Source organism: Hibiscus syriacus, unplaced genomic scaffold (genome assembly GCF_006381635.1).
Source record: "Hibiscus syriacus cultivar Baekdansim isolate YM2019G1 unplaced genomic scaffold, ASM638163v2 tig00110348_pilon, whole genome shotgun sequence".
NCBI lineage: Eukaryota > Viridiplantae > Streptophyta > Magnoliopsida > Malvales > Malvaceae > Hibiscus > Hibiscus syriacus.
Genome location: NW_024062699.1, coordinates 145,691 through 170,051, shown reverse-complemented (window position 1 = coordinate 170,051; position 24,361 = coordinate 145,691). Strand labels below are relative to the sequence as shown.

The window sequence follows — 24,361 nt, the reverse complement described above, 5'->3', positions numbered from 1 at the left end:
TTAATAAATTATAGTTAGGCAAATCAAGTCGGCTTTATCAGTTTGAACCTTCATTTTCAATGTTGTAAAACGTTCAAAATTATGAAGGTTCCTTCTCAATACCAAAAAGATATTAATGCAAAAACAACAGGTCATCAATTTTGAACGATTTTTCGTGGTGAAAAATATATACAACTTTTCCTTTCCTTTTTCCAATTAATCTTTTTGAATTGAACCGTGGAAAAAATTAGGGTTTGTTCGTGGGAGGGGACCATAAAATACAGATATTATTATCCTTGGCACACAATCTATGAATTTCAGAAAGAATGCTTATTAAATGGTGGAAAATGTAGGTTTTAATAAGAAATTTCTCTGATTCTTGTATTCGATCAAATTCATTATGAAACTCATCAAACGACTTCAGTGGTAAAAGAAAATCTTATTTTCTTAAAAGTCCCGAGTTCGAACAATTGCGTTGCATGGCGTATGTGCATTATCAATAACTAAAAAAAATTGAATAAATATTATCTCATGTTCACATCAAACTATTAAAAAAATAAAATTCGTTACGATTGTTTGTGCAAAACATTCCACCTAGGTATCATTGGAAGGGGTTGAGTCAACTATTCGGGAGGCATGAGATGTGATTAGTTCTTATATAGCAAGAAAAAATGATAGAACAGGAAAATGCTTTGGGTTTGTTAGATTTTCCAATAGAGATGACACAGTTAGAGCAGTCCAAAGATTTAATGGATTCTGGTTATTTGGTTATCGATTATCAGTCAACAAAACTCGATATGGAGCTAGGAAACAAATATGAAAACATAAGTATCCTTCATCTTCCATTGCTACACCAGGAAAAAGCGTTAGTGGAGATAGTCCGGATTCTAGCAAGAAGGAGGACTAGGTTAATTCAGGGCAATGTAGATGAGGAAGTTGCTCGAAAGCTCCATAAGTGCCTCGTAGGAACGATGGCGTCGTTTTGCTCTCTCAGTCAAGTGGTAGACAGATTACAAGCAGGAGGTCTAGGAGAAATTAAGACCAAGTTTCTGAGAGGGAGAGATTTCTTAATGCAAATAGATGATGAGGAGTCGTACATAATTTTGAAGGAGCAGAACTGGTCGTTTTTAAATGAGGTTTTCCAGGAAGTTCAACCTTGGTCAGAATCTTACAGAGCATCAGAGAGAGTAATATGGATTAAGCTGTTGGAATGCCACTTCACTACTGGAATCATAGCACCTTTAAGAGGATTGCACAATAATGGGGAGATTGCTTAGCGCTGGGAGAAAACGCACTTCAAGAATTGGGCTGCGAGGAGATGTCGATTTTGATAGCAACTAGTACGAAATAATTTATTGATGAAGTGGTTGAATTGGAAGCAGGGAGAGATGTATTTAGAATTAAAGCAGTGGAATTTCCTAAAGCTAGCAGTGAACCTTTGTTTCGAAAGCGGGAAGTAAAAGAAGGCGAGGTTGTATTTTCTCCGGCAGGAAGAAGCGTGGACTCGTCGGAGAAGGTGGATTCCGAGAGGTGTTCTGAGGAAAATGACAGATAGTTATGTTGTATGGGGAAAATAGATAAAGGTAGCTACTTGTCGGGTATGGAAGAGGAGGAAAAGAACATAGGGGAGGAATTAATTATGGGCCTGAGGTATAATGTTGTTGGTCAGGGGATGGTTCTTACGCAAATCGAGGATGCGGTGGAACACGAGGAAGTGCTGGAAGTGGTGGAACAGGAGGAAGTGCTGTAGCACGTGGAGAAAGAGGCAACAGATGAAAACAGAATTATTTGCAAGACTGCACGTGTTAATGAGGGGATAAAGGAAAATTTATTAAGTTTTCCCATCTTGGATGGTCGTTTAAAGTCTAAGGAGGTGGAGGATGTCATTAATATGGGCCTTACAAATAATTGTGCTATCATTAGATCCAAGGAAGAGGAAGTCCAACAGGTTGGGGTTATGGTTGAACGGGTGGTTGGAAAACCCAAATCGGGGATTACTTGTAAGGATTTTGGCCATAGCCTTTGTATGTCATCACAATTGAGGGACGTTTCTCTCTCGCACAATTCCAGACAGAACCAAAGAGCTCATGAGGGGATAAACAATAAACATAACTCTATTCAATTATTTGAAGAGAAATATTCGGCTCCCCATAGGAAGTCTAGATAACGCCGGAATAAGAATAATCAGAAGAAGGTGCAACGCGAGGAAATTTGGACTGACCTTGAAGGCTCACAAGTGTTTATGATTTCAGAACACTGTTGCAATGGAAGAGTGGTTAGTTACAGGTGATTTGCATAAGTTTTTTGAATGAAGTTGGAGGTTTGGATGGTCTCTGAGGACAAGATGAGCAATAAGTGGTTGAAAGGCGGTTAGAGTGTTTTAGAAGCTAGCTTTTGGTTCTCTTATAGTGGAAGCTCATGGCTTTTGTGTTAGAATTTGGTTTCTATGGAATGAGTCAGTTGATATTGAGGAAGGCAGGACGATGGGTTCTTCCATAGTATCTACAGATCCAAGCCCTCCAAATTTGCTGGAGCTTATTCCTAGGTCTTGTAATTTGGCGGCAGTCAAGTTACTTTAGGAGGGGTTTGGTTCATTGTTTCAGGCATTTTGTTGTACTGTTTTGTGTTGTATTCCATGAATTATTTAGGCGTTAAGTCTTCTTTGCTGTTGCTAGATTGGTTTACAGCTCAGCCAAAATTAAGATTGTGTTAGTACCTTTGATGGTTTAGGTTGAGCTTGTTCTGTTGTTTAGGGATGTCTTCGATTGTTTTTTGGTTTTTTGGTTATGTTGGGGGTGTTTATCTGGTTGCATCTTATGTAATTTCTTTTGGTTAATGAAATCTTAAGGCACTATTTTCCTCCTTCCGCTGATTAACGAGCTTCTCTACAAGCTCCTTTAATCAAGAATGGAGTTTTAAAAGAGGCCTTCAATTCCTATAAAAAAAATGTTTCGAACCTTATACTGTTATGCATGTTGAAGCACATTTTAATTTCTCTCTTTTTGTAGTAGTTGGTATATATATATATATATATATATATACACGTGTGTGTTTAAATTGTGAGAATCTAAGGTGAGCCAATTATTTACGAAAGAAAAAGAAAAGATGTTACGCACTGAGGAGGTGTGGTGTTTATCTTTTCAGCCGATCCTATATAGTTTGATGCAATCATGCAAAGCACCAAAAGTGTAGTGGGTGCTTTTCCTCGTTCGTTTCCATTTACCTAAGTGGGTAAACCATGCACACTAATGAAAAGTTACAATATTTATTTTTATTAGGTTATTTGGAATTTTTCTTTCTGTAAGTGGGGTTAAAACTGATTTTCAGATTAAATAATTACATACACACACGAAAAAGATTCAGTTATATTAGTGTAATTAAATAAAATTTATCCACCTTCATAAAATTGGTCACATATATAAAAAAAATTTAGAAGATATATATGAATCATTTTGTAATGAGTTGTTTTATTGTTTTCATAAACATGTCGTAACGTGTTCATAAATGAATGAAAAAGCCTTCGTGAGTTAGTGATAAGTATGATATATGATATGATATAAATTGACACGTTTAAAACGAAATCTAACATCTAAATTTTCCTTCTTATCAGCAGTGTTTGTAGATTTTAAGGAAATTATTTGATACACGTGGAGGTCTTTTGAAGACCTAACGTGTTGCATACGTACATACAATTTTGGAAGTATTTATGGTTCAGTAGGGAAAGATTGAATTCCAGACAAACAGAGATTTTCAAGTCATTGAATTACAGCTCTCCCAAATTCTCACATCTTCTAATTCCCATGCAACCATGTATTTTTGTATAATGATAATTTTAATATTTAATAATAATATATTTATTAATTTGATTTCAATTCGTTTTTAAATTAAATTTAAATATATTTCAATTAAATTAATTATATTTTAACATAAATGATCAACTATATCAAATCAAATTACATTGATTGAATCACAAAGTGTGAAGGATCTTTAGCCAACTAGAATGGAATATATAATTCCCAAAATTTCGTGTGCAGACCGTGGGGAGTCAATGATAATAAAATATTTTCTACCGAACTCAGCTGACGTGCAGCATTTTGACGAATTATTATAAAATATGTATTTTAATCCAAAAACCAAATCGATAGATATATAAATTTGGATAAAAGGAGTAATTGTTTTAAAGGATAAAATCTTAATTGTAAGATTAAATACTTGAGTTGACATCAACAGATATATAATGTGTACACGTGACTTTCAATAAATTCGCTATGAATGCTTTCTTAGTTTCAACGCTTTGAGCTACAAGTTCCCTCTAACGAGTGCAGTATGAAAACATGTCAAGGAAATATGTACAAGAAAATTAATGAGGGTAGAAAATAATTTGTTAACATATTCTCAAAGTTTTTGTTTACGGACGGTTTGAATATCGCTTGGAAAAAAGGTTACAGATGAATAGAAGTCGAAATGGATTGCCATGAAACAGTCAAAATCCTTTCCTCTCCAACGACGACCTTTGAACCGGTCCTTATCCGCAGAATCCGGGGTCTCCTCCGTCGGCAGTGGAACATTAGAATTACTCACATTAGCCACGAAGCTAACCGTATTGCCAATGGGCTTGCCCGACTTGGTCATTCGGAGTCTACTGTGCTTTACGATTTGAGTTTCCCACCTACTGAAATTCAACGTCTCCTCCAATTGGACATGGAGCTATGCAGAAGAAGACTCACTCGCTGCTAATGTAGCCCCTTTATTTGTAACCAAAAAATCCAATTCTACTGATTTGACCCAAAATATCATTGGTAATTTTTTAAACTTTCATCATAAATGTGATTTACAGAATTGTAATGTTTGTAGGTAATGTTGGTAAAATAGACTGCAAAACCACACCGTTAGCACTGACAGGAAAGATAAACAGTAATTGAAAAAGAACAGATTGGTAAACCGTGTCGTGGTATAACCACTGTCTTAGAAACGAATTCGCCCCGATGTGTGCAATCCCTGTAGTAGGCGGACCGTCTCCCGAGGTTAACACGGTCGCTCCGAATTTCGTACACCCGAAACTGGAGTGGACTGCTGATGGTATTGCACTTCTGATCAGAAAACACACAGAGAGAACTTTAGAAAACACTTGGAGAGTGAATTCTGAAATGTTGAGAGTGAGTTGAGAAGCTGAATATAGCTCTCTATTTATAGGGTTAAAATCGTCCATAAAATTTCAGGATTAAATCTCTTCTTTGTAACAGCTGAAACGTCTAGATGAACCTGACTCAGAAATAGTCCAGGTTCATTGCATCATTATTCAGTTGTTATAACTCCCGAAATTATATCATGTAACCCCTGGAATTAAATTAAATAACTCTTGTAACTCCTGATATTAACAGCTTGTCCCTTTTGTACAAAGCTGGAAATCAGTCCATATACATCTTAACGTTTTTTATTTAATTTAGGAAAATCTGTTTAATTTCTGATAACTCTCATAAACCAGCTGTTATCATTTAAATTTAAACAGTCCTCAGCAGCCTATAAATATCAGTTGAAATCTTTCACATTTTTCCATTTGTTTCTTTCAAAGAGAAATTCCTCAAGATTTTCTCTAAAAAGATAGTATCTGCGCACGTCTTACCACGACCACGACCACGAGCTGAGCCGTGACGTGTCATGCCGAGCCGAGACGAGACGACGGCGACGACGGCGGTGCGCGAGAGTCCCCTTGTTCTCTTTCACTCAACAAGGAAGTGGGAAATCCAAACCATAAATACCTATTCCCAATATTATTTTCAATACTATGTGGGATTGAGCATTACCAACATTCCCCCACTAATGCGAAAGAATTCTTCTGAAACTCGAAAACAAACTTTCCAGAAGAGCAATAGCGAGATTAGTTGCTTAAGAACTAGTGAATGTATCTGGAACTAGTACATAGTGATAATGAGCAATCATTCTCTTAGATAAGTGAAACTAGTATGGAACTTTCTAAGATGGGGGTAAACTCATAACACACAACTAACCCCTTCATCCACCTGAGTCCTCGATGTGTAAGATATATATATATACAAAAGTATATATTTGGCCATCTTACCTCAGGATTCTAGTAAGTGTGCTAAAAAAATAGCCCAACATTTTTCATAGAAGGCGACTAACCCTTCTCACTTACATAGGTTATTTCATCAAGTTTATCTCGATATAAACCACCCTTAACAGGGATATGAAATAATTAAGAGCTTTTATAAAAGCTCAACCTCACAAAGAGTATGGTGACTTTCTTCAAGTTCATTATAAATGAACCACCCAAACTCTGGGCTAAGAAGTCATTAAGAATAAATATTCAACCTCATTTATCGATAAACTCAATAAGTCCTTCTCACTAGAACCATCCAAATACTTGGATTTAAATTTATTAAGAGTTTAACAAAACTCAACCTTTCTGTTGGTAAGTTCATTATTTCCTTCTCACTTAGGAATACCCATATGAACTTATTAAGAATAGATATTCAGCCAAAATCGGTAAATTCATCAAGTCTTTCTCACTAAGACCACCCAAAGCCTGGGCTATGAATTTATTAAGAGCACTTAAGCTCATCCTGGGCATGCACATTATTCGTCATAGGGATATGAAGTAGGAATGTGCAATATGAGTCTTTCCATGGTTTCGTTTGAACACATGGAACTTAGATAACTAAGTTGGGTATCAACCATGAATTCCTCAACCAATGGGCTTGAGACCCATCCCCCTCGACGAATCTAGGACCAGCTTCCGACTTAACCCTTTGGTAAGCAGATCTGCTAGGTTCCTTTCTGACTTCACATACTCTAAAGAGAGCACTCCATTCTTTATTAAGTGTCTAACTGATTCATGTCTTATGCGAATGTGTCTTTTCTTACCATTGTAAGCTTGGTTCTTAGCCACACATATCGCAGCTTGTGAATCACACAACAATGAAACTGGAGGAGTCGGTCTTCCCCACAACGGAATATCTGTTAACAAGCTTCTGAGCCACTCGGCTTCTTGCCCAGCTAGGTCAAGAGCTATAAACTCTGACTCCATGGTAGAACGAGCAATACAAGTATGCTTTGATGATTTCCACGAGATTGCTGCTCCACCCAAAGTAAAAACATACTCGCTCGTAGAGCTTACCTAATCATTATCAGAAACCCAATTGGCATTACAATATCCTTCTAGTACCGCAGGAAAGCCAACAAACTCAAGTTTCCAATCCAAAGTACCCTTAAGATACTTCAGTAAGCGTTTAGGAGCAATCCAGTGCTCACCACTCGGATTATGAGTATATCTACTCAGTCTACTCACAAACATAAGCAATATCAGGCCGAGTATAGTTCATTAAGAACATTAAGCTCCCAATTAATTTAGCATATTCAATTTGGGAAACGCTACTTCCTTTATTCTTAACTAGATGTATGCTAGGGTCATAAGGAGTTCTAACAGGGACGACGTTAAAATTGTCAAATTTCTTTAGCACTTTCTCTATATAATGTGCTTGACATAAAGAAAATCCCTTCTCAGTTTTGGTAACTTTGACTCCTAAGATTACATCTACTTCTCCCAAATCTGTCATCTCAAACTTAATGGAAAAGAAATTTTTAACTTTGTTAATGGACTCAATGTTAGAACTGAAAATTAACATGTCATCAACATAAAGACTTATGATAACACATTCAGTGTCAAAAATCTTCGAATACACACAAGAATCCAAACCATTCATAACAAAACTAAAACTAAGAATAGTTTTATGAAATTTCTCATACCACTATTTAGGAGCATGCTTAAGTCCATAGAGTGACTTTTTGAGTCTACAGACTTTGCCTTCCATACCAGGTGCTTCAAAACCTAGTGGTTGCTCTATGTAAATCTCCTCATCTAGATCTCCATTCAAGAAAGCAGTCTTAACATCCATTTGATGTACCTGCAACTTATGAATAGAGGCTAGTGCAAATAATGCACGAATCGTTGAGATTTTTGTAACGGGAGAGTATGTACAAAGTAGTCTAAACCAAACCTTTGAGTGAACCCTTTGACGACTATACTTGCCTTGTACCGCTGAATTGAACCATCTGGCCTTAGTTTCTTCTGAAAGACCCATTTGTTGGAGATTGGTTTGAATCCCTTAGGCAAGTCAACTAATTCCCAAGTATTATTAGACATTATCGATTCTAGTTCATCATTAACAGTGCTTTTCCAAAAACTAGCATCGATAGATCTTATAGCTTCTTCAAAAGTTTTAGGATCCTCATCTAACAGAAAAATTTGAGCTATAGGATCTGAAATGGAGTCTAAATCATTTATTTCAGAAATAAAGGAAGTAATAAAGTCTGGTCCAAAAGAGGTTTCAACTCTTTGCCTTTTACTTCTTCTAGGCTCAAAAACAATTTCTTCAGAAGACCTTAGCAGGATTACTAGAAGAAGTTGATGGAATATATTCTATTTGTGTTTCAATATTTATTCTCGGTTCCTTTAAAGGAAAAGTATTTTCAAAGAAAACACATCCCTTGACTCACAAATAGAATAATCTTGTAAAAGCATGAATCTGTATACAACACTATTCGTAGCATACCCTATAAGCACTACATCAACGATTTTAGGTCCGATGGTGGACTTCTTAAAGTCTGGCAAACCCACTTTAGCCAGACACCCCCACACTTTCAGTATTGTAAATTAGGAGTGTATCCTTTCCACAATTCATATGGGGTAGAATCTAATTTCTTATGAGGAACTCGGTTCAAGATATGAGTTGACGATAGAATGACTTCCCCCCCACATGTTATTAGATAACCCTTAACTTATTAGTAAAGAATTCATCATATCTTTTAAAGTTCTATTTTTCCTTTTGGCTATACCATTCTTTTGAGGAAAATAGGGGGCTGAAGTTTCATGAATTATGCCATTCTTTTCACAAATATCTTTTAAGAAATTAGATTCATATTCACCACCTCTATCAGATCTAACCCGTTTGATTCTCCTATCTAACTGATTTTCAACTTCTGCCTTATAAATAAGAAAGAAGTTTTCAGCTTGATCTTTAGTCCTTGGGAGATAAACTTTTGCATATCTTGAATAATCATCTACAAAAGTTATGTAGTAGTGTTTTTCTCCTTTACTTTCAGTGTTTCTAAAATCTGCTAGATCAGTATGAATAAGTTCTAACAATTCAGTCTTTCTATTAGAAACAAGTTTTAAAGTGAGGACTAGTATGCTTAGCTTCCACACAAATCTCATATTTGTTAAAGCTAGTTGTGTCTAGTTTAGGCAGAACATTTATATTTGTTAATTTCTTTAAGGAATGAATATTCACGTGTCCTAATCTAGCATGCCACATATCAATGGATTCAACAATATAAGCAGAAGTGGTAGCTTTATTTTCATTAAATGAGTTTCTATGACAAATAAACAATTGCTTAAAAACCCTTTCACAATATAATCACCATTTCGGGAAAGTACAAGTTTATTTGCCTCAAAAACTAACTTAATGCCTGCCTTATTCAGAAGCCCACCACTTATCAAATTTCTACGCAAGGCAGGTACATACATAACATTATTTAAAGCCAGAGTTTTACAGAGGTCAGTTTGAGTAAAACCTTGTCTTTGTCTAGCACTTCAGAGCTGCTAGAATTCCCCATGTACACACGTTCACCTACATTCCCATCCTTGAATTCAGTGAAAAACTCTTCCTTGAGCAGAAATGCTTTAAAGCGCCAGTTTCAACAACCCATTCCGAACTGTTTTCCACCAGATTGACTTTGAGACCACCGTAGTAATGATCTCATCATCTTCTTCTACAACATGCATATGTGGCTTGTTTTCATTCTAGCGGTCTGAGCGATTTTGGCATTGGTAAGCTTTGTGGCCGGGTAAACAGCAGACATAGCACTTGAGCGTCTTTCCTTCAGGTTTGGCCTTTCCTGACTTCTTGAAGTTGTTAGCCTTATGAGGTTTTGTCTTCTTGTCTTGATTCCCATGTTTCATGATCTTCTTAAATTTAGACTCAACCAAGTTAGCTCTAAAAGATAAATTACTCATAGAATTAGTAAGCTTATCTTTTAAACGGTTGGCTTTTTCAATCTTCATATGGCCCACGAGCTCTTCAAGCGAAATATTTCTCTTCTTATGCTTAAGAGAGTTACGGTAGTCATACCAAGACTTGGGCAACTTCTCAATGAGAACATTGGCTTGCAGCACCTCACACATTTGCATCCATTCGGCGATGATGTCAGCAACTAGGTTCTCATAGTCATGGACTTGATCCATTATCGGCTTGTCATAAATCATCTGGAATTTGAGCCATTCGCCGATAACGTACTTCTTGATGCCAGCATCGTCCGTACCATACTTTTTATCGAGAGTATCCCATATTTCATTGGCACTCCTTTCTCTAAGGAACATATCAAATAATTATTTGACATGTGACTAAGCAGATGTCCTCGCACTGTTTTGTTGTCTTTCTCGTACTTCTCGTAGGTAGCGAGTGCAGCAGCGGCAATTGCTAGGGCATCATCATTGAGGACCACATCAGCATCATTACCGGTAGTTGGGGTTGGTGGCATGGTAGGTGGTGGCTTGAGCAACACGTAGTCAAGATCAAGTTGCTCGAAGAATATCAGGATTCTTTAGGACCACCTTCTATAATTCTTTCCATCAAGTGCATCGAGCTTGGAAAGATCGGGTATCAGTTTGGTCAAAGGTGTTGACATGATTGCAGTATATTTGAATTCGTTTCTAAATTGTTGGTAAATTAGACTGCAAAACCACACTGTTAACACTGACAGGAAAGATAAACAATAATTGAAAAAGAATAGATTAGCAAACCATGTCGTGGTATAACCACTGCCTTAGAAACGAATTTGCTCCGATGTGTGTAATCGCTGCAGTAGGTGGACCGTCCCCCGAGGTTAACACGGTCGCTCCGAATTTATACACCTGAAACTAGAGTGGACTACTGATGGTATTGCACTTCTTATAGAAAGCACATAGAGAGAACTTTAGAAAACACTTGGAGAGTGAATTTTGAAATGTTGAGAGTGAGTTGAGAAAATGAATATAGCTCTCTATTTATCGGCTAGAAATAGGGTTAAAATCGTCCATAAAATTTTAGGATTAAATCTCTTCTTTATAACAGCTGAAACGTCTAGATGAACCTGACTCAGAAATAGTTCAGGTTCATTGCATCATTATTCAGCTGTTATAACTCCCAAAATTATATCATGTAACCCCTGGAATTAAATCAAATAACTCCTGTAACTCTTGATATTAACAGCTTGTCCCCTTTGTACAAAGCTAGAAATCAGTCCAGATACATCTTAACGTTTTTGATTTAATTTAGGAAAAGCTGTTTAATTTCTGATAACTCTCATAAACCAGCTGTTATCATTTAAATTTAAACAGTCTCAGCAGCCTATAAATATCAGTTGAAATCTTTCATTTTTCCATTTGTTTCTTTCAAAGAGAAATTCCTCAAGAATTTTCTCTAAAAAAATAGTATCCGCGTGGACGTGTCGAAGACATGTATTACCACAACCACGAACACGAGCAGAGTCGTGCATGCCGAGACGGACGGCGGCGGCGGCGGTGCGTGAGAGTCCCCGTTATTCTCTTTTACTCAACAAGAAAGTGTGAAATCCAAACCATAAATACCCATTCCCAATAGTATTTCCAATACTATGTGGGATTGAGCATTACCAACAGGTAATCCCACTACCAACCAAAACTTCAAGAATTAAAAGCTAAGAATTTTTAATGGTAAGTTTGTTCTTTATTATCTGGTTGAAAATTTTTATAATTACATGAATAACTGATTCAATGAAAAGAGGGTGCTTTTTTTAGTAATACGTTAAACACTATCCCACATTGAGTGGGAAATACCACTGAGCTTAGGTATTTATAGTGTTCATTCTTCCTTCCTTTGTTAAGTGCCATAGAACAAGGACAATCTCGCATGCCGTTGCCGCCGCTGTCTGCCTGTCTCGTCTCGTGCTCATGGTTGAGGTTGTGGCTCGTGGCTATCAAAGAGCAGTACCACCAGCAGTCACTCTAATTTCGGGTGTACGAATTCTTGGAGCGATCGTGTTAACCTTGAGGGACAATCCGCCTATTACAACGATTATTCACATCAGGGCGAATTTGTTTTAAGGTAATGGTTTTCACCACGACATGATTTCAATTGTTCATTGTTTTTATTTGTCCTGTTAGTGCTAGAAGTGTGATTGTATAGTTATATTTCCAACAATTTAGAAACAAATTCTTAATGCAAATTGTCGACACCGTTGAGCAAGTTGATTCCCAATCTTTCAAAACTTGATGCATTGGATGGGTCCAATTATCGAAGGTAGTCCCAACGCATTTTAATTTTCTTTGAGTAGCTTGATTTGGACAATGTGTTGTTGAAGCCACCACCACCTTTTACTCCGACGGAAAGTTCAGTTGCACCTGATACTACCTCTACTGGTGAAGAGGCTTTACCCAATGTTGTCGCTACTTTTACCGTTACTTCTGCTATCATCGCTGCTGTTGAAACGTATAAGAAAGATAACAAGATGATGCAAGGACATCTTCTGAGCCATATGTCGAACAAGCTCTTCGATATTTTCCTCAAAGAAAGAAGTGCCAATACAATTTGGGACACGTTTGAGAAAAAATATGGCGCTATTGATGCATGCATCAAGAAGTACATCGTTGGTGAGTGACTGAGATTCCAGATGATCGATGACAAGTAGATTATGGATCAAGTCCATGATTACGAAAAGATGGCATCTAACATTATTGCTGAAGGGATGCAAATGTGCGAGGTGTTGCAAGACAATGTCCTAATCGAGAAGCTGCCCAAGTCCTGGTCCAATTGTCATAACTCTCTCAACCATAAAAAGAGGATATTTCGCTTGAGAAACAGATGAGATAGAGGATGCTAACTGTTTGAAATATAATGTTACAAACTATATTGGTTATTTTTCCTTTAAAGCTAACTTGGTTGAGTCTGGTGCTACCTCAGAGTCTAAATTCAAAAAGACCGCGAAAAGAGGAAATTAAAACAAGAAGACGAAACCCCAGAAAGGCACTAACTTCAAGAAACCAGGGAAGCCCAAAGCTTAAGGGAAGTTTTCAAGCATTATGTTTGCATTCTAGTTGGTCACAAAGCTTACCAATGGCAACATTGCTCAAACTGCTAGAATAAGAACAAACCACAACTAAATGTTACAGAGAACAATGTTGATAATGTCATCGCATCGATGGTTTTAAAGGTTAATCCAGTAGAGAACAGTGATGAATAGGTCGTGGACACCGGCGCTTCCAGACATTTTTGCACAAGGAATGAGTTTTTCACTGAGTTTGAGGATGAGGACAAAGGTGAACGTGTGTACACGGGGAACTCTAGCAACTCTGAAGTGCTAGTCAAAGACAAGGTTTTACTCAAGCTGACTTCCGGTAAAACTTAGCCCTAAACAATATTCTGTATGTACCTTCCCTGCATAGAAATTTATTAAGTGGCAGACTTTTGAATAAGACATTAAGTTAGTTTTTGAGGCAAATAAACTTGTTTTTTCCTGAAACGGTGATTGTGTTGGCAAATGTTTTCAGAATGGGGATTTATTTATCATAGAAACTCAACTTAAATGAGAATAAAGCTACCACTTCTGCTTACACTATTGAGACTATTGATATGTGGCATACTGGATTAGGACATGTGAATATTCACTCTTTAAAGAAATTGATAAAAATGAATATTCTACCTAAACTAGACATAATTAGCTTTAACAAATGTGAGATTTGTGTAGAAGCCAAGCATGCTAAACCTCACTTTAAGATAATTTCTTATAGAGAAAATGAACTGTTATAACTTATACATACTAATCTAGCAGATTTTAGAAACTCTGAAAATAAGGGAGGGAAATACTATTACATTACTTTTGTAGATGATTATTCGAGACACACAAAAGTGTATCTCCTAAGAACTAAAGATGAGGTTGAGAACTTCTTTCTTATTTATAAGACAAAAGTTGAGAATCAGTTAGATAGGAGAATAAAACAGGTTAGATCTGATAGAGGTGGTGAGTATTGATCAAATTTCTTAAAAGAGGTGTGTGAGAAGAATTACATAATTCACGAAACTTCTACTCCCTACTTTCCTCAACATAATGATATAATTTAAAGGAAAAAAACAAAACTTTAAAAGAGATGATGAACCATTATTGATAAGTTCTGGGTTAGCTGACAACATGCGATAGGAGGTCATTCTATCGACAAATCATATTTTGAACCGAGTACCTCACAAGAAATTAGATTCTACTCTATATGAATTATGGAAAAATTACGCTTTAAATGTGCAATAACTGATAGTGTAGGGGTGTCTGACTAAAGTGGGCTTACCAGAGTTTAAGAGCTCTACCATCGGTCCTAAATTGTTGATGCAGTGTTTATAGGGTATACTACAAACAATGCCACATATAGGTTCATGTGTTTACAAGACTACTCTATTTGTGAATCTAGGGATGTTGTTTTCTTTGAAGATACTTTTCCACTAAAGAAACATAGATTAAATGAGGAAACACAAATAGAAAAATTACCATCTACTTCTTCTAGTGTAGTTGCTAGGGTTCTCAAGAGATTGAGTTTGAACCTAGAAGAAGTAAAAGACAAAGAATTGAAACATCTTTTGGACCAGACTTTATCACTTTCTTTATTTTTAGATAAATGAGTTAGACTCAATATCTGATCATATAGCTCAAATTTTTCTACTAGATGAATATCCTAAAACTTATTAGGAAGCTATAAGATCTATTGATGCTAGTTTCTAGAAAAAAACGCTATTAATGCTGAACTGGAATCAATAATGTCTAATTATACTTGAGAATTTGTTGACTTGCTTAGAGGATTTAAACCAATCAACAACAAACAAGTCTTCCAGAAGAAACTTAAACCAGATGGTTCGATCCAGCGATACAAGGCAAGGCTAGTTGTCAAAGGGTTCACTAAAAAGTTTGACTTAGACTTCTTTGATACATATTCTCCCGTAAAGAAAATCTCAACGATCCGTGCATTATTTGTACTAGCCTCTATTGACAAGTTGCAAGTACATCAAATGGATGTAAAGATTGTATTTCTGAACGGAGATCTAGATTATGAGATCTATATGGAGCAACCTCTTGGATTCGATGCACCTGGCATGAAAGGCAAAGTATGTAGACTGAAAAAGTCACTTTATGGCCTAAAGTAAGCTCCTAAACAGTGGTATGAGAAATTTCACAAAACTATTATGAGTTTTGGTTTTTTTGTGAATGGTTTAGATGCATGCATGTATTCGAGGATGTTTGGTACTGATTGCATCATCATAAGTTTATATGTTGATGACATGTTAATTTTCAGTACTAACATTAAGTCCATTAAAAAATTTGTTTTCTTATATACTAAACTTGAAATGACTTATTTGGGAGAAGTCGATGTAATCTTAGGAGTCAAAGTTACAAAAACTGAAAAGAGATTTTCTTTAAATCAAACATATTACATTGAGAAAGTGTTAAAAAAGTTTGACAGTTTTTATGTCGTCCCTATTCGAACTCCTTATGACCCTATCATATATCTCTTTAAAAATAAAGGAAGTAATGTTTCCCAAACTGAATATGCTAAAATAATTGGAAGCCTAATGTTCTTAATGAACTATACTCAGCCTGATATTGTCTACGCTGTGAGCAGACTTAATATACTCATAATCCAAGTGGTGAACATTGGGTTGCTCTTCGACGCTTACTCAAGTATTCTAAAGGTACGATGGATTGGAAACTTGAGTTTGTTGGCTATCTTGCAGTTTTAGAAGGATATTGTGACGCCAACTAGGTTGTTAATAATGATGAGGTAAGCTCTACAAGCAGGTATATTTTACTATAGGTGGAGCAACAATGTCATGGAAATCGGTGAAACAAACTTGTATAGCTCATTCCACTATGGAGTCAGATTTTATAGCTCTTGACTTAGCTAGGCAAGAAGCCAAATGACTCAAAAATTTATTAGCTGAAATTCCATTGTGAGGAAGATCGACTCCTCTAGTCTCCTTATTATGTGAATCACAAGCTACGATATGTGTGGCCAAGAACAAAGCTTACAATGGTAAGAAGAGACACATTCGTACAAGAATGAATTTGTTATACACTTAATAAGGAATGGAGTACTCTCTTTAGAGTATGTGAAGTCGGAAAGGAACCTAGTAGATCTGCTTACCAAAGGGTTAAATAGGAAACTGTCCTAGATTCGTCGAGAGGGATGAGTTTTAAAGCCCATTAGTTGAGGAATTCATAGTAAATACCCAATTTAGTTATCTAAGTACAATGTGGTACAACCAGAAGTCCACCCGGTTTCGAGTGTACGAATTCTCGGAACAACCGTGTTAACCTCGGGGGATGATCCGTCTATTGCAACGATTACACACATCGGTGAGAATTTGTTTCTAAGGCAATGGTTTTCACCATGACACAATTTCGGTTATTCATTTGTCCATTATTTTTATTTGTCCTTTCAGTACTGACAATGTGATTTGGTAGTCTATATTTCCAACACTTCCACTTCTAAATCGTAAATGGGGCACAAGAGTTTCCTTCAATTATAAGGCATACTGATTCGGAACATATCGAATAGAGGATGAGGCTGCCATTGCTTACGATCGAGCAACAATCAAGTTGTAGAAAACCGAAGGCAACACTCCCCTCAACTTACCCCACATAATTAACACACATCAGGAGAAATCATTCCAGAGCTGATACTCGGACAACGAGATTCTGAACATGATCAAGGACAAAACATACTCATCAAATTTCACCACTTTCCTTGCACATCAAGCAAGGAAAGCCGTACCAGGCGGCTTAATAAACGCAAATTGGCTCTCATATAAGATGTTATTCCAGCAGCAGCTGACACAAACGGATGTGATCAACACCAATGGATTTTATATCCCAAAGGAATACGCATTGCAGTACTTTCCCACACTTGGAAACAGTTCAGGAAATGGAGCTCAAACGGGAAGTGATACAATTGATGTAACTTTCTATGACAAGTATTATGTTTCCTGGACTTTTAGATACTCGTATTCGGGTAGTATCCAGGCCTTTCGTTTCAAAAAAGGATGGAGAAACTTTGTTAAAATGAAGAACTTAAATTCTGGAGACACTGTCATCTTGTATGGATGTTGTTATGCAGATCAAGCAGGACAAATTGGGGTGTTTTATATGATAGGTATACATCGAAATGTCCCAGAAAACTACATTGTTGGCAAAGGACGAGAACAAGGATTCGGTTCATATGTTGAAGGAACTGAATGAGTGGATCAAAATAATGGGGTGAAGCTTTTTGGAGTCAAAATAGGTTAAAAATACCATAAAACATCTATTTTTTATTTTTGTACCCTAGACTATTAATAGTAATGGGCCCTTCATCACCAGGAGCCCATGAAACAAAGTTTATGTTTTTATTGTCTGCTTCATCAGATTTAAAAGAAAAAGAATAGAAAACTTGAAACTTTAATCGACTCCAGTGTTCAGCTTTCTCTCAATCTCCAATCTGAAACCCTATTCATCGGAAATATTAAAATCTCATTCTTTATCAAGAAAAGCAAAATGACAACTCCAGCGGGAAGTTCTACTAAGAGGTGGGTTCCTCTCGAAGCTAACCCTGATGTCATGAACCAGGTGCTTTTCATTTTTCCTTTTTCTCCCCCAAATTTCTCATTGTTTTCATAGAAAAGTTCGTGCCGACCTTAGAAATATGAACTTTTACATAAGTAATAAGCTCTAACAAATTGATGGTTATGAATCTTTGGGGTATTCTGCAGTTTCTTTGGGGTCTGGGTCTTCCGGTGGATGAAGCAGAGTGTTGCGATGTTTACGGCTTGGATGATGAAATCTTAGCAATGGTTCCCCAGCCTGTTCTTGCTGTTCTTTTTCTTTTCCCAATTACTTCTCAGGTGTGTTCAATTTTAAACTTTAGTTCTTGAAAATTAACTTAATTGATATTCCTAAATCAAAATAAGTTGTCTATTTATATGGTTTGAATCTTTTCAGACTGAAGAAGAGAGATTGCGGCAAGACAAGGAGAAAAGAGTAAGTGCAATGCTGTATTTTCAGACTGTTGTCGGATTGATAAGAAATAACTAGACCATAAAACTGTTATAACTGAATTTGTGCAAGCTTGTGTAGTTAGGCCTTATGTTCATAGATGATTATGATCTCGCCTTATTCGATAGATATCCACCTTGTCAACCACATAGTTCTGTATTTGTTTGGATAGTATTTCAATTTGTGAATTTATTTGGTTGGTGAGAGTAGACACTCTATTTTATGATGGAGTTCATCAAATAACCAATTAGGAGTAGAATCAAAAAGAAAATGGAAAAGCACCATTAAGAGAGCGGACAAATAAGTTGAGAATTTTCTGTTCCCCCTTCATATCTTTCCCGAAATCTAATGAATAAATACAATAGTTTCTGATGGTAACTTTAAATGAAAGATTCTTTGTACGATCTAATTGAATGTTTTTCTCTTCTTTGTTTTGACTGTAGGATGCTAGCAGTAAAGTGTATTTCATGAAGCAAACTGTGGGAAACGCATGTGGAACAATTGGTCTTCTTCACGGTGTTGGAAACATCACTTCTGAAATCAAGCTTCGTAAGTTTAGTCTAACATTCATCATTTATTGACAAGGAATGCTTATTTTGACATTCATGTCGAGACACATCGAATGTTACAATGTTTTATAACTTTATATGCAGTACGGTGTCAATTTAATTATTACATTTCAGCTTGCTTCTTGTCAAACATATATGCTGTTTCCATGAGTGGGAACTTTATTGGTTCTTTCTGTTTTCCTGACATTAATGAGAAACTGAATTTCATGGTGATGTTCTCTAACCTACTTAAATCCATGCAGGATTAGGACCAGGCTTCCTTTTAGCATTGAACTAAAAGGGTATTAGGTAGCTATTAGCCTATTTTGTGAAAAACATCCGGTAACAATTTTTTCCTTTTTCTTTTTCAGAAGAGGGATCATATTTAGATAGATTTTTTAAATCAACTGCAAGCATGGATCCGTTGGAGGTTTAACTTCTTGCCTCTCTCTGTCACATGTACACGCGTGAGCATTCTTTTCCTTTTGCGATTTCTCATTGCTGACTTCATATTGTTGTATGCTTTAAAGCGTGCAACATTTCTTGAGAAAGAAGATGAAATGGAAGTTGCTCATGCTGTAGCAGCTACAGCTGGAGAAACAGAGGTAAATTCGTTTTTAAGCATTTCTTTTCTACATGATGTCATGATTCCGTTAACATGAAACTGGAAAATCGTGAAGTTAGAGTAGGATACAAATTTGTATAGCACGTCAAGTTTTTATTCTGCAATATTTTTTTTTTGATAGAAGTTGGAGGTCTCATTAAAAACTCCCTTCGTATTCGACCACATACTAAGAAGTATATTAACGGACATTGGAAGAAAGAATATAGTACCTCATATTTCATTGAATAAAACACCCATTACATATGAAAACACGAAATACCCTCAAACGGGGATAAACACCATTACAAAAAACATCATCACCTAAAACTCTCGCCTTCTCGACCACAAAGATCTAGAGGCAATCACCCTATACCTAAGATAAACCTCCAGCAAAAGAAAAAACAACCCAACAGTTAATGACGTAGCATACATGAAAACAACACCTAAAACCATTAAACCGAAAACATCCGTATCTGAAGGGACCTCAACAAAATACCAACATGTATCAAAATCACCAAAAGAATCAGCTCAATAAGTTATCTTCAATGAAACAAAACCACATTTCCTTCCCTTCAATCAATGAATCCTTGCCACTTAAATCAGAGCTCTTTATTTTTTTTTGTCTTGCATTTCTTCACCACACGATTTTTCCTTAATTTCCCAGGGATAGGGGGCACCACTGGGGTATCTTCCTTTAATTGTATTGCGTCACTGGATAAACCATGAGAAGTAATGAGACCCATCATAAGAACATCTTACGAGGCCCTGAGGCTAACTCCATCAGAATGATCAACTGATTTATTAACTGGATGCTCCACGATATTAAATTTTGATTGATCCACAGCCTCCATTGAATGAAACCCTGCATCTGAACAAGGGAAAGGAGACATTCCTAACCTAACATCGGTAGGTCCGCTTTTAGTTATGTCATCCTCACCCAATTTGTTGCTTGGATCTTCATCACCTTTGACGCTCTTTATGAGTGAAACCTTTTCTATGTGGGGACCTTCAATTGCAACATCTTCGACGGGGCAATTTAAACCTGAGGATGACACTGAAGATCCTGACAGAGAATTCTCCGACATTGCCTCGAGAGAACAAATCAGATTCAGAGAATCATCGACTTCCTCAAGTATCCAAGAGTTTGGTTTGAAAGAAAGCTCAACTTTATGCAGGATGATTTTAAAAAAATTAGAACCGACCTTCAAACTCAAGGACTCATCAATTCTCACTTTAGTCTCCGTGAGGATTTGTAATCTTGCACGATCAAAAGATGAAGGAAACTGAGAGCTTTCATCAATTGTTAATAATTTGCCCCACCTAGCTGCAATGTTCTTGAAAGTACCCCAATTCCACGCGTGAAAAGGAATCCCTTCGCAAACTACCCATACTCGTCGGCACTTTACCACTAGACTCTCTGGCCAAGCTTCCACTCTGGAAAACCACTCTGCAAGAGTCTCTGATTGTTCATTCTTCACCCTTCTCAACGTAGCAGAGTCCTCAAATAACATGAGAACTACATTCCCAACTGCTCTCATCAATGAGAAGCCATTGAGTCCTTTGTCTTGCATTAGGCTAGCCATATTGCCGATTTTGGTATAGTTCTTGCACCAACCCATAAGACAGTTTTCCAAAACTTGAAGTTTCGTTTCGTCAACAACACCGTTTACCGTACAAAGATTATTTCTTGTAACAACTTCCCTCTCAGGCTTTGGTGAGCAACTGGCGAAGACTTTCTCCAAAAAGAATGTCTTGGGTTGTATTTAGCCAAAGAGACTCCTATTTTACTACCATCAATGCGAGCGCCATTCATTTTTGAGATCGCTTTCCTGGCTTCTCCAATTGTTGCAAAAGCGAATAAAACCGAAACGAAACACCTTTGAATTTCTTTTGGTTGGAATGAAGGCATCAATAACCTGACCGTATGGGCAAAATAACGATCCAAACCGCTTCCAATGGATCTTCTCTGATAAATTATCAATGTATAACGTAAAGCAGCCAGTTCTATACCCATTGTTGATTCTTGGATGATCTTTCTTCCACCAGTAATTAAAAACGTGGGAATCCTGTGGAAGGATTTCCGCCACAGAAATCTGCGCAATGGCCCCTTCCACGCTCCTTGCTTCAACCAACTAATCATCCATATTCTTGTTTGTCACCAAATCCATCCTCTCATATTTTTCCGCTGCCACTGTACTACTCTGCTTCTTCCTCGCCTCCTCTGATTTTTGCACAAACCTTGTCTGCTGCCCATCTCTCTGATTTTGTTGCTACGCTTCAGTCACCTTCGACAGTATAAAATCCACTCAATTCGCCTTATTATCTGGTTTTTTCAAAGGTTTTGCGATCTCCTTTTCTTCTATCTCGGACTGACGACGATTCTTAGTCTGGCGAGCTGAGGTTTCAGCTCGTTTCTCTGTTTCGTGTTTCTTGGACGTCATTTTTGAATGCAGAGGCTTCCGAACTGTTTTAATTTGAACGAAAAAACTAGAGAAGTATTTTGCTAGGGAAGTTTATGCCTCCGTACGTGAAAACCCAGAGCCAACAGCAGCGTTCTGGAAATATATTAACTCTGAACAGTGACGGAATTTTCACAGGAAGATTTCCGGTGAACGGCAGTGGGTATTCACAGTAGAGTACATGGGTTTTTGTCGCGAGCTTCCGGCGAGCACAGTGGAACGGTTGAAACGAACTCGGAAGACTGTTGGAGGGAAAATCGGCGGAGAAAGGCGAGTAGATTTGCTCCGATTGAAGGGGAATCTATAAAAAAAACTAGGAATATGAAAACGCTGTGGATAGACGATGATCCTTGAGAAAAGTAGCGTCAAAAGGAAGTCGGAGTGCGGTGGCGGGCGGTGGTCGGAGGATGGTGGACGACAAGCGACAGACGGTGGACGGCTAACGACGGAAGACGGTGGTGAAGGCTGTTTAAACGTCACTCATATTATCTCTCTCCGTCTTCCCCTGGAAATTTGAAATCGCTTAGGTTAGAGAGAAGCTGGAGCATAGTTACATAAATCGCTCAACAGCCCACGATCTACGTACCGTACAATGCGATCCGAAACGCGGTACGAAGGCGTTCCAGTCGTTTCAAAATTGCGATTCGGTACGAGTTTTGGGTTCAGATGGAGTCCTAGCTCCTCGTCGGAGCGTAGGACGGCGGATGCCATGGAGGCTTTGGGTTTCGTCGAGTGTTAAAGAGGAGCTTGAGGGAGAGAAAATGGGGGAACGACGGGGTCGGTTTAAGGCTGAAGAAGATAATGAATTAGGCTAAACTAACCTTGGATCTGGGCGTTCATCGTCTCCTGCAGAGAGAATTTGTGTCGGTTGAGCTTTTGTTTTTTATTTCTTTTCCTGCTTTGTTTGCTGTGTAGCTTTTGTTTTTTATTATGTTAAAACTATACTTTCACGTGCTTTGTTAAATTTCTTCGTACACTAGAATTCATGTGCACTTGTTTTAAGTTTATTCAATTATTATTTCTTTTCCTACTTTTTGATCCCTCTAAAATTTTATTTTAGTATAAAAGTAACTTTTGAAGTGTTAAATTTATTTTCAACTTTGAAATATTGAAGTTACTGAATGAAATCTATAGTATTGAAATTATTCTAAGATATTTAAAGTCTTGAAGTTACTTATAAAATTTGATGTAGAAAAATAGTAACCTAAGAAACTGGTACATCGTACCAATTTATATGTTACATCGTACCGAAGCGATCCGAAATGAGTATACCGCCCCTCGTACCGAATTTTAGGGACCTAGCGAATTGCGATCCCGTTCCACGTTCCCGTACCGGAGCGTACCGCGATCCATGTGACTATGAGCTGGAGCTTCTCTCACTAACTAACAATTTTAGATCATGAAATCAAAGTCATATTATTCTGCAATATTTTAGAGCAAAGCTGTGCTACTTTCTTGATGAATCTTTGCAATACGTACTATGAGGGTTAATAATATCTTTTTCTTTTTGGTCGAATCCCATTTCTTCTGTTCTCTTAACAATTTTCCTTGTCAGGCATCAGACAATGTGAACACTCATTTTATCTGCTTCACATGTGTCGACGGTACTTACTCAGTTACTCCAGTTCTCTGTCATTTCAGAATATAACCCAAAAAAAAAGAAGGAAAACGCCATCTCTATCTCTTTGATCATTAGAGATGCTTTTGGAACGTCTTAAATATAATTATATTCAGTGCTTTGATTCTCATTAATGTAGGGGAACTTTATGAGCTTGATGGAAGAAAGTCGGGACCAATTTCGCATGGGGCTTCCTCGCCAAGTAGCTTATTGCAGGTTTGTGCTAGCCACTTGAAACATTTTTTTGTGTTTTTTATTTCCTTCTAACGTACATTTTTGCTTTTAAGACATGGAATTCTTTTAACATTTCATTTTAGTTTTTGACTGTCATGCCCTCATTAAATTAAAAGTGGAAGAAGTGTGGTGCCTTGCTCATCTCTCTCTTTCAACTTCGAATTTGAGGAGTTCCAACTGGTTGAACAAGTTTTAGTTTGAACCATCAACTTCTGCTTTCACAATCCATCTCAAACTCCTCTGGTCTGCTTCGTGTTAATTTTTGCTAAGCAAAACGCTTTGCATTAAGACGAGTGGTTACTGTTTCAGCCTTGTGATTGAATATTGATGCGTCTCTAAGTTTAGTGTGAATGGCTGGTTTCAACATTCTGAATACATGTTTTCGTTAATTTCTGGAGATAAGCGTATGATCACGGCTAATATAGCCGTTTCTTCCTCGTACAACAGGATGCGGCGAAAGTCGTAAAGAGCATGATCCAGAAAAATCCAGAGTCACTCAACTTCAATGTCATTGCCCTTCATAAGAAAGCGGGAATGGCAAGTACATCTTAGTTATTGGCTATCAATTTCCTTCAAACAACTACAGATTAGAATTCAGATGGCCAGTCACTGTAAGCATACTCGAAGCATATCATATGATCTTTTTCTGTGTATGCCTTTCATCTGTGCATCATTACGACTTATATATACATAGCCCAGATTGTTAAGTAATAAATTAGGTGCTGCTTCTGTTTGAATGGAAAACCAGAGTGGTTGGTTCCGACGGGTACGTATTGTATCGGCTTTAACCTATACTCTTGGTTCAGGTGATGGGTTG

General features: G+C 37.2%; 2 protein-coding genes across 2 annotated transcripts; both read left to right on the top strand.

The window, feature by feature from the left end:
- Window positions 1–16,755: 16,755 nt before the first annotated feature.
- Window positions 16,756–17,289, top strand: LOC120120885 (AP2/ERF and B3 domain-containing transcription factor At1g51120-like). The gene has a single exon (XM_039140400.1). It carries the CDS (start codon window positions 16,756–16,758, stop codon window positions 17,287–17,289), a length of 534 nt encoding a protein of 177 aa, XP_038996331.1.
- Window positions 17,290–17,479: 190 nt separating this feature from the next.
- LOC120120877 (ubiquitin carboxyl-terminal hydrolase 3-like) lies at window positions 17,480–24,361 on the top strand. The gene is made up of 9 exons (XM_039140394.1): window positions 17,480–17,655; window positions 17,799–17,930; window positions 18,028–18,066; window positions 18,525–18,630; window positions 19,001–19,059; window positions 19,160–19,234; window positions 23,248–23,296; window positions 23,450–23,526; window positions 23,992–24,361. Exons 1-9 carry the CDS (start codon window positions 17,584–17,586, stop codon window positions 24,094–24,096), a joined length of 714 nt encoding a protein of 237 aa, XP_038996325.1. The 5' UTR covers window positions 17,480–17,583; the 3' UTR covers window positions 24,097–24,361.

Bases quoted from the DNA above. Each gene is read 5' to 3' on its own strand.
- LOC120120885 (XM_039140400.1), top strand. From the start codon at position 16,756: ATGATCAAGGACAAAACATACTCATCAAATTTCACCACTTTCCTTGCA.
- LOC120120877 (XM_039140394.1), top strand. From the start codon at position 17,584: ATGACAACTCCAGCGGGAAGTTCTACTAAGAGGTGGGTTCCTCTCGAA. The intron at 18,067-18,524 runs GTAAGTGCAATG...TTTTGACTGTAG, and splicing joins GGCAAGACAAGGAGAAAAGA to GATGCTAGCAGTAAAGTGTA. The intron at 18,631-19,000 runs GTAAGTTTAGTC...TTTCTTTTTCAG, and splicing joins CACTTCTGAAATCAAGCTTC to AAGAGGGATCATATTTAGAT.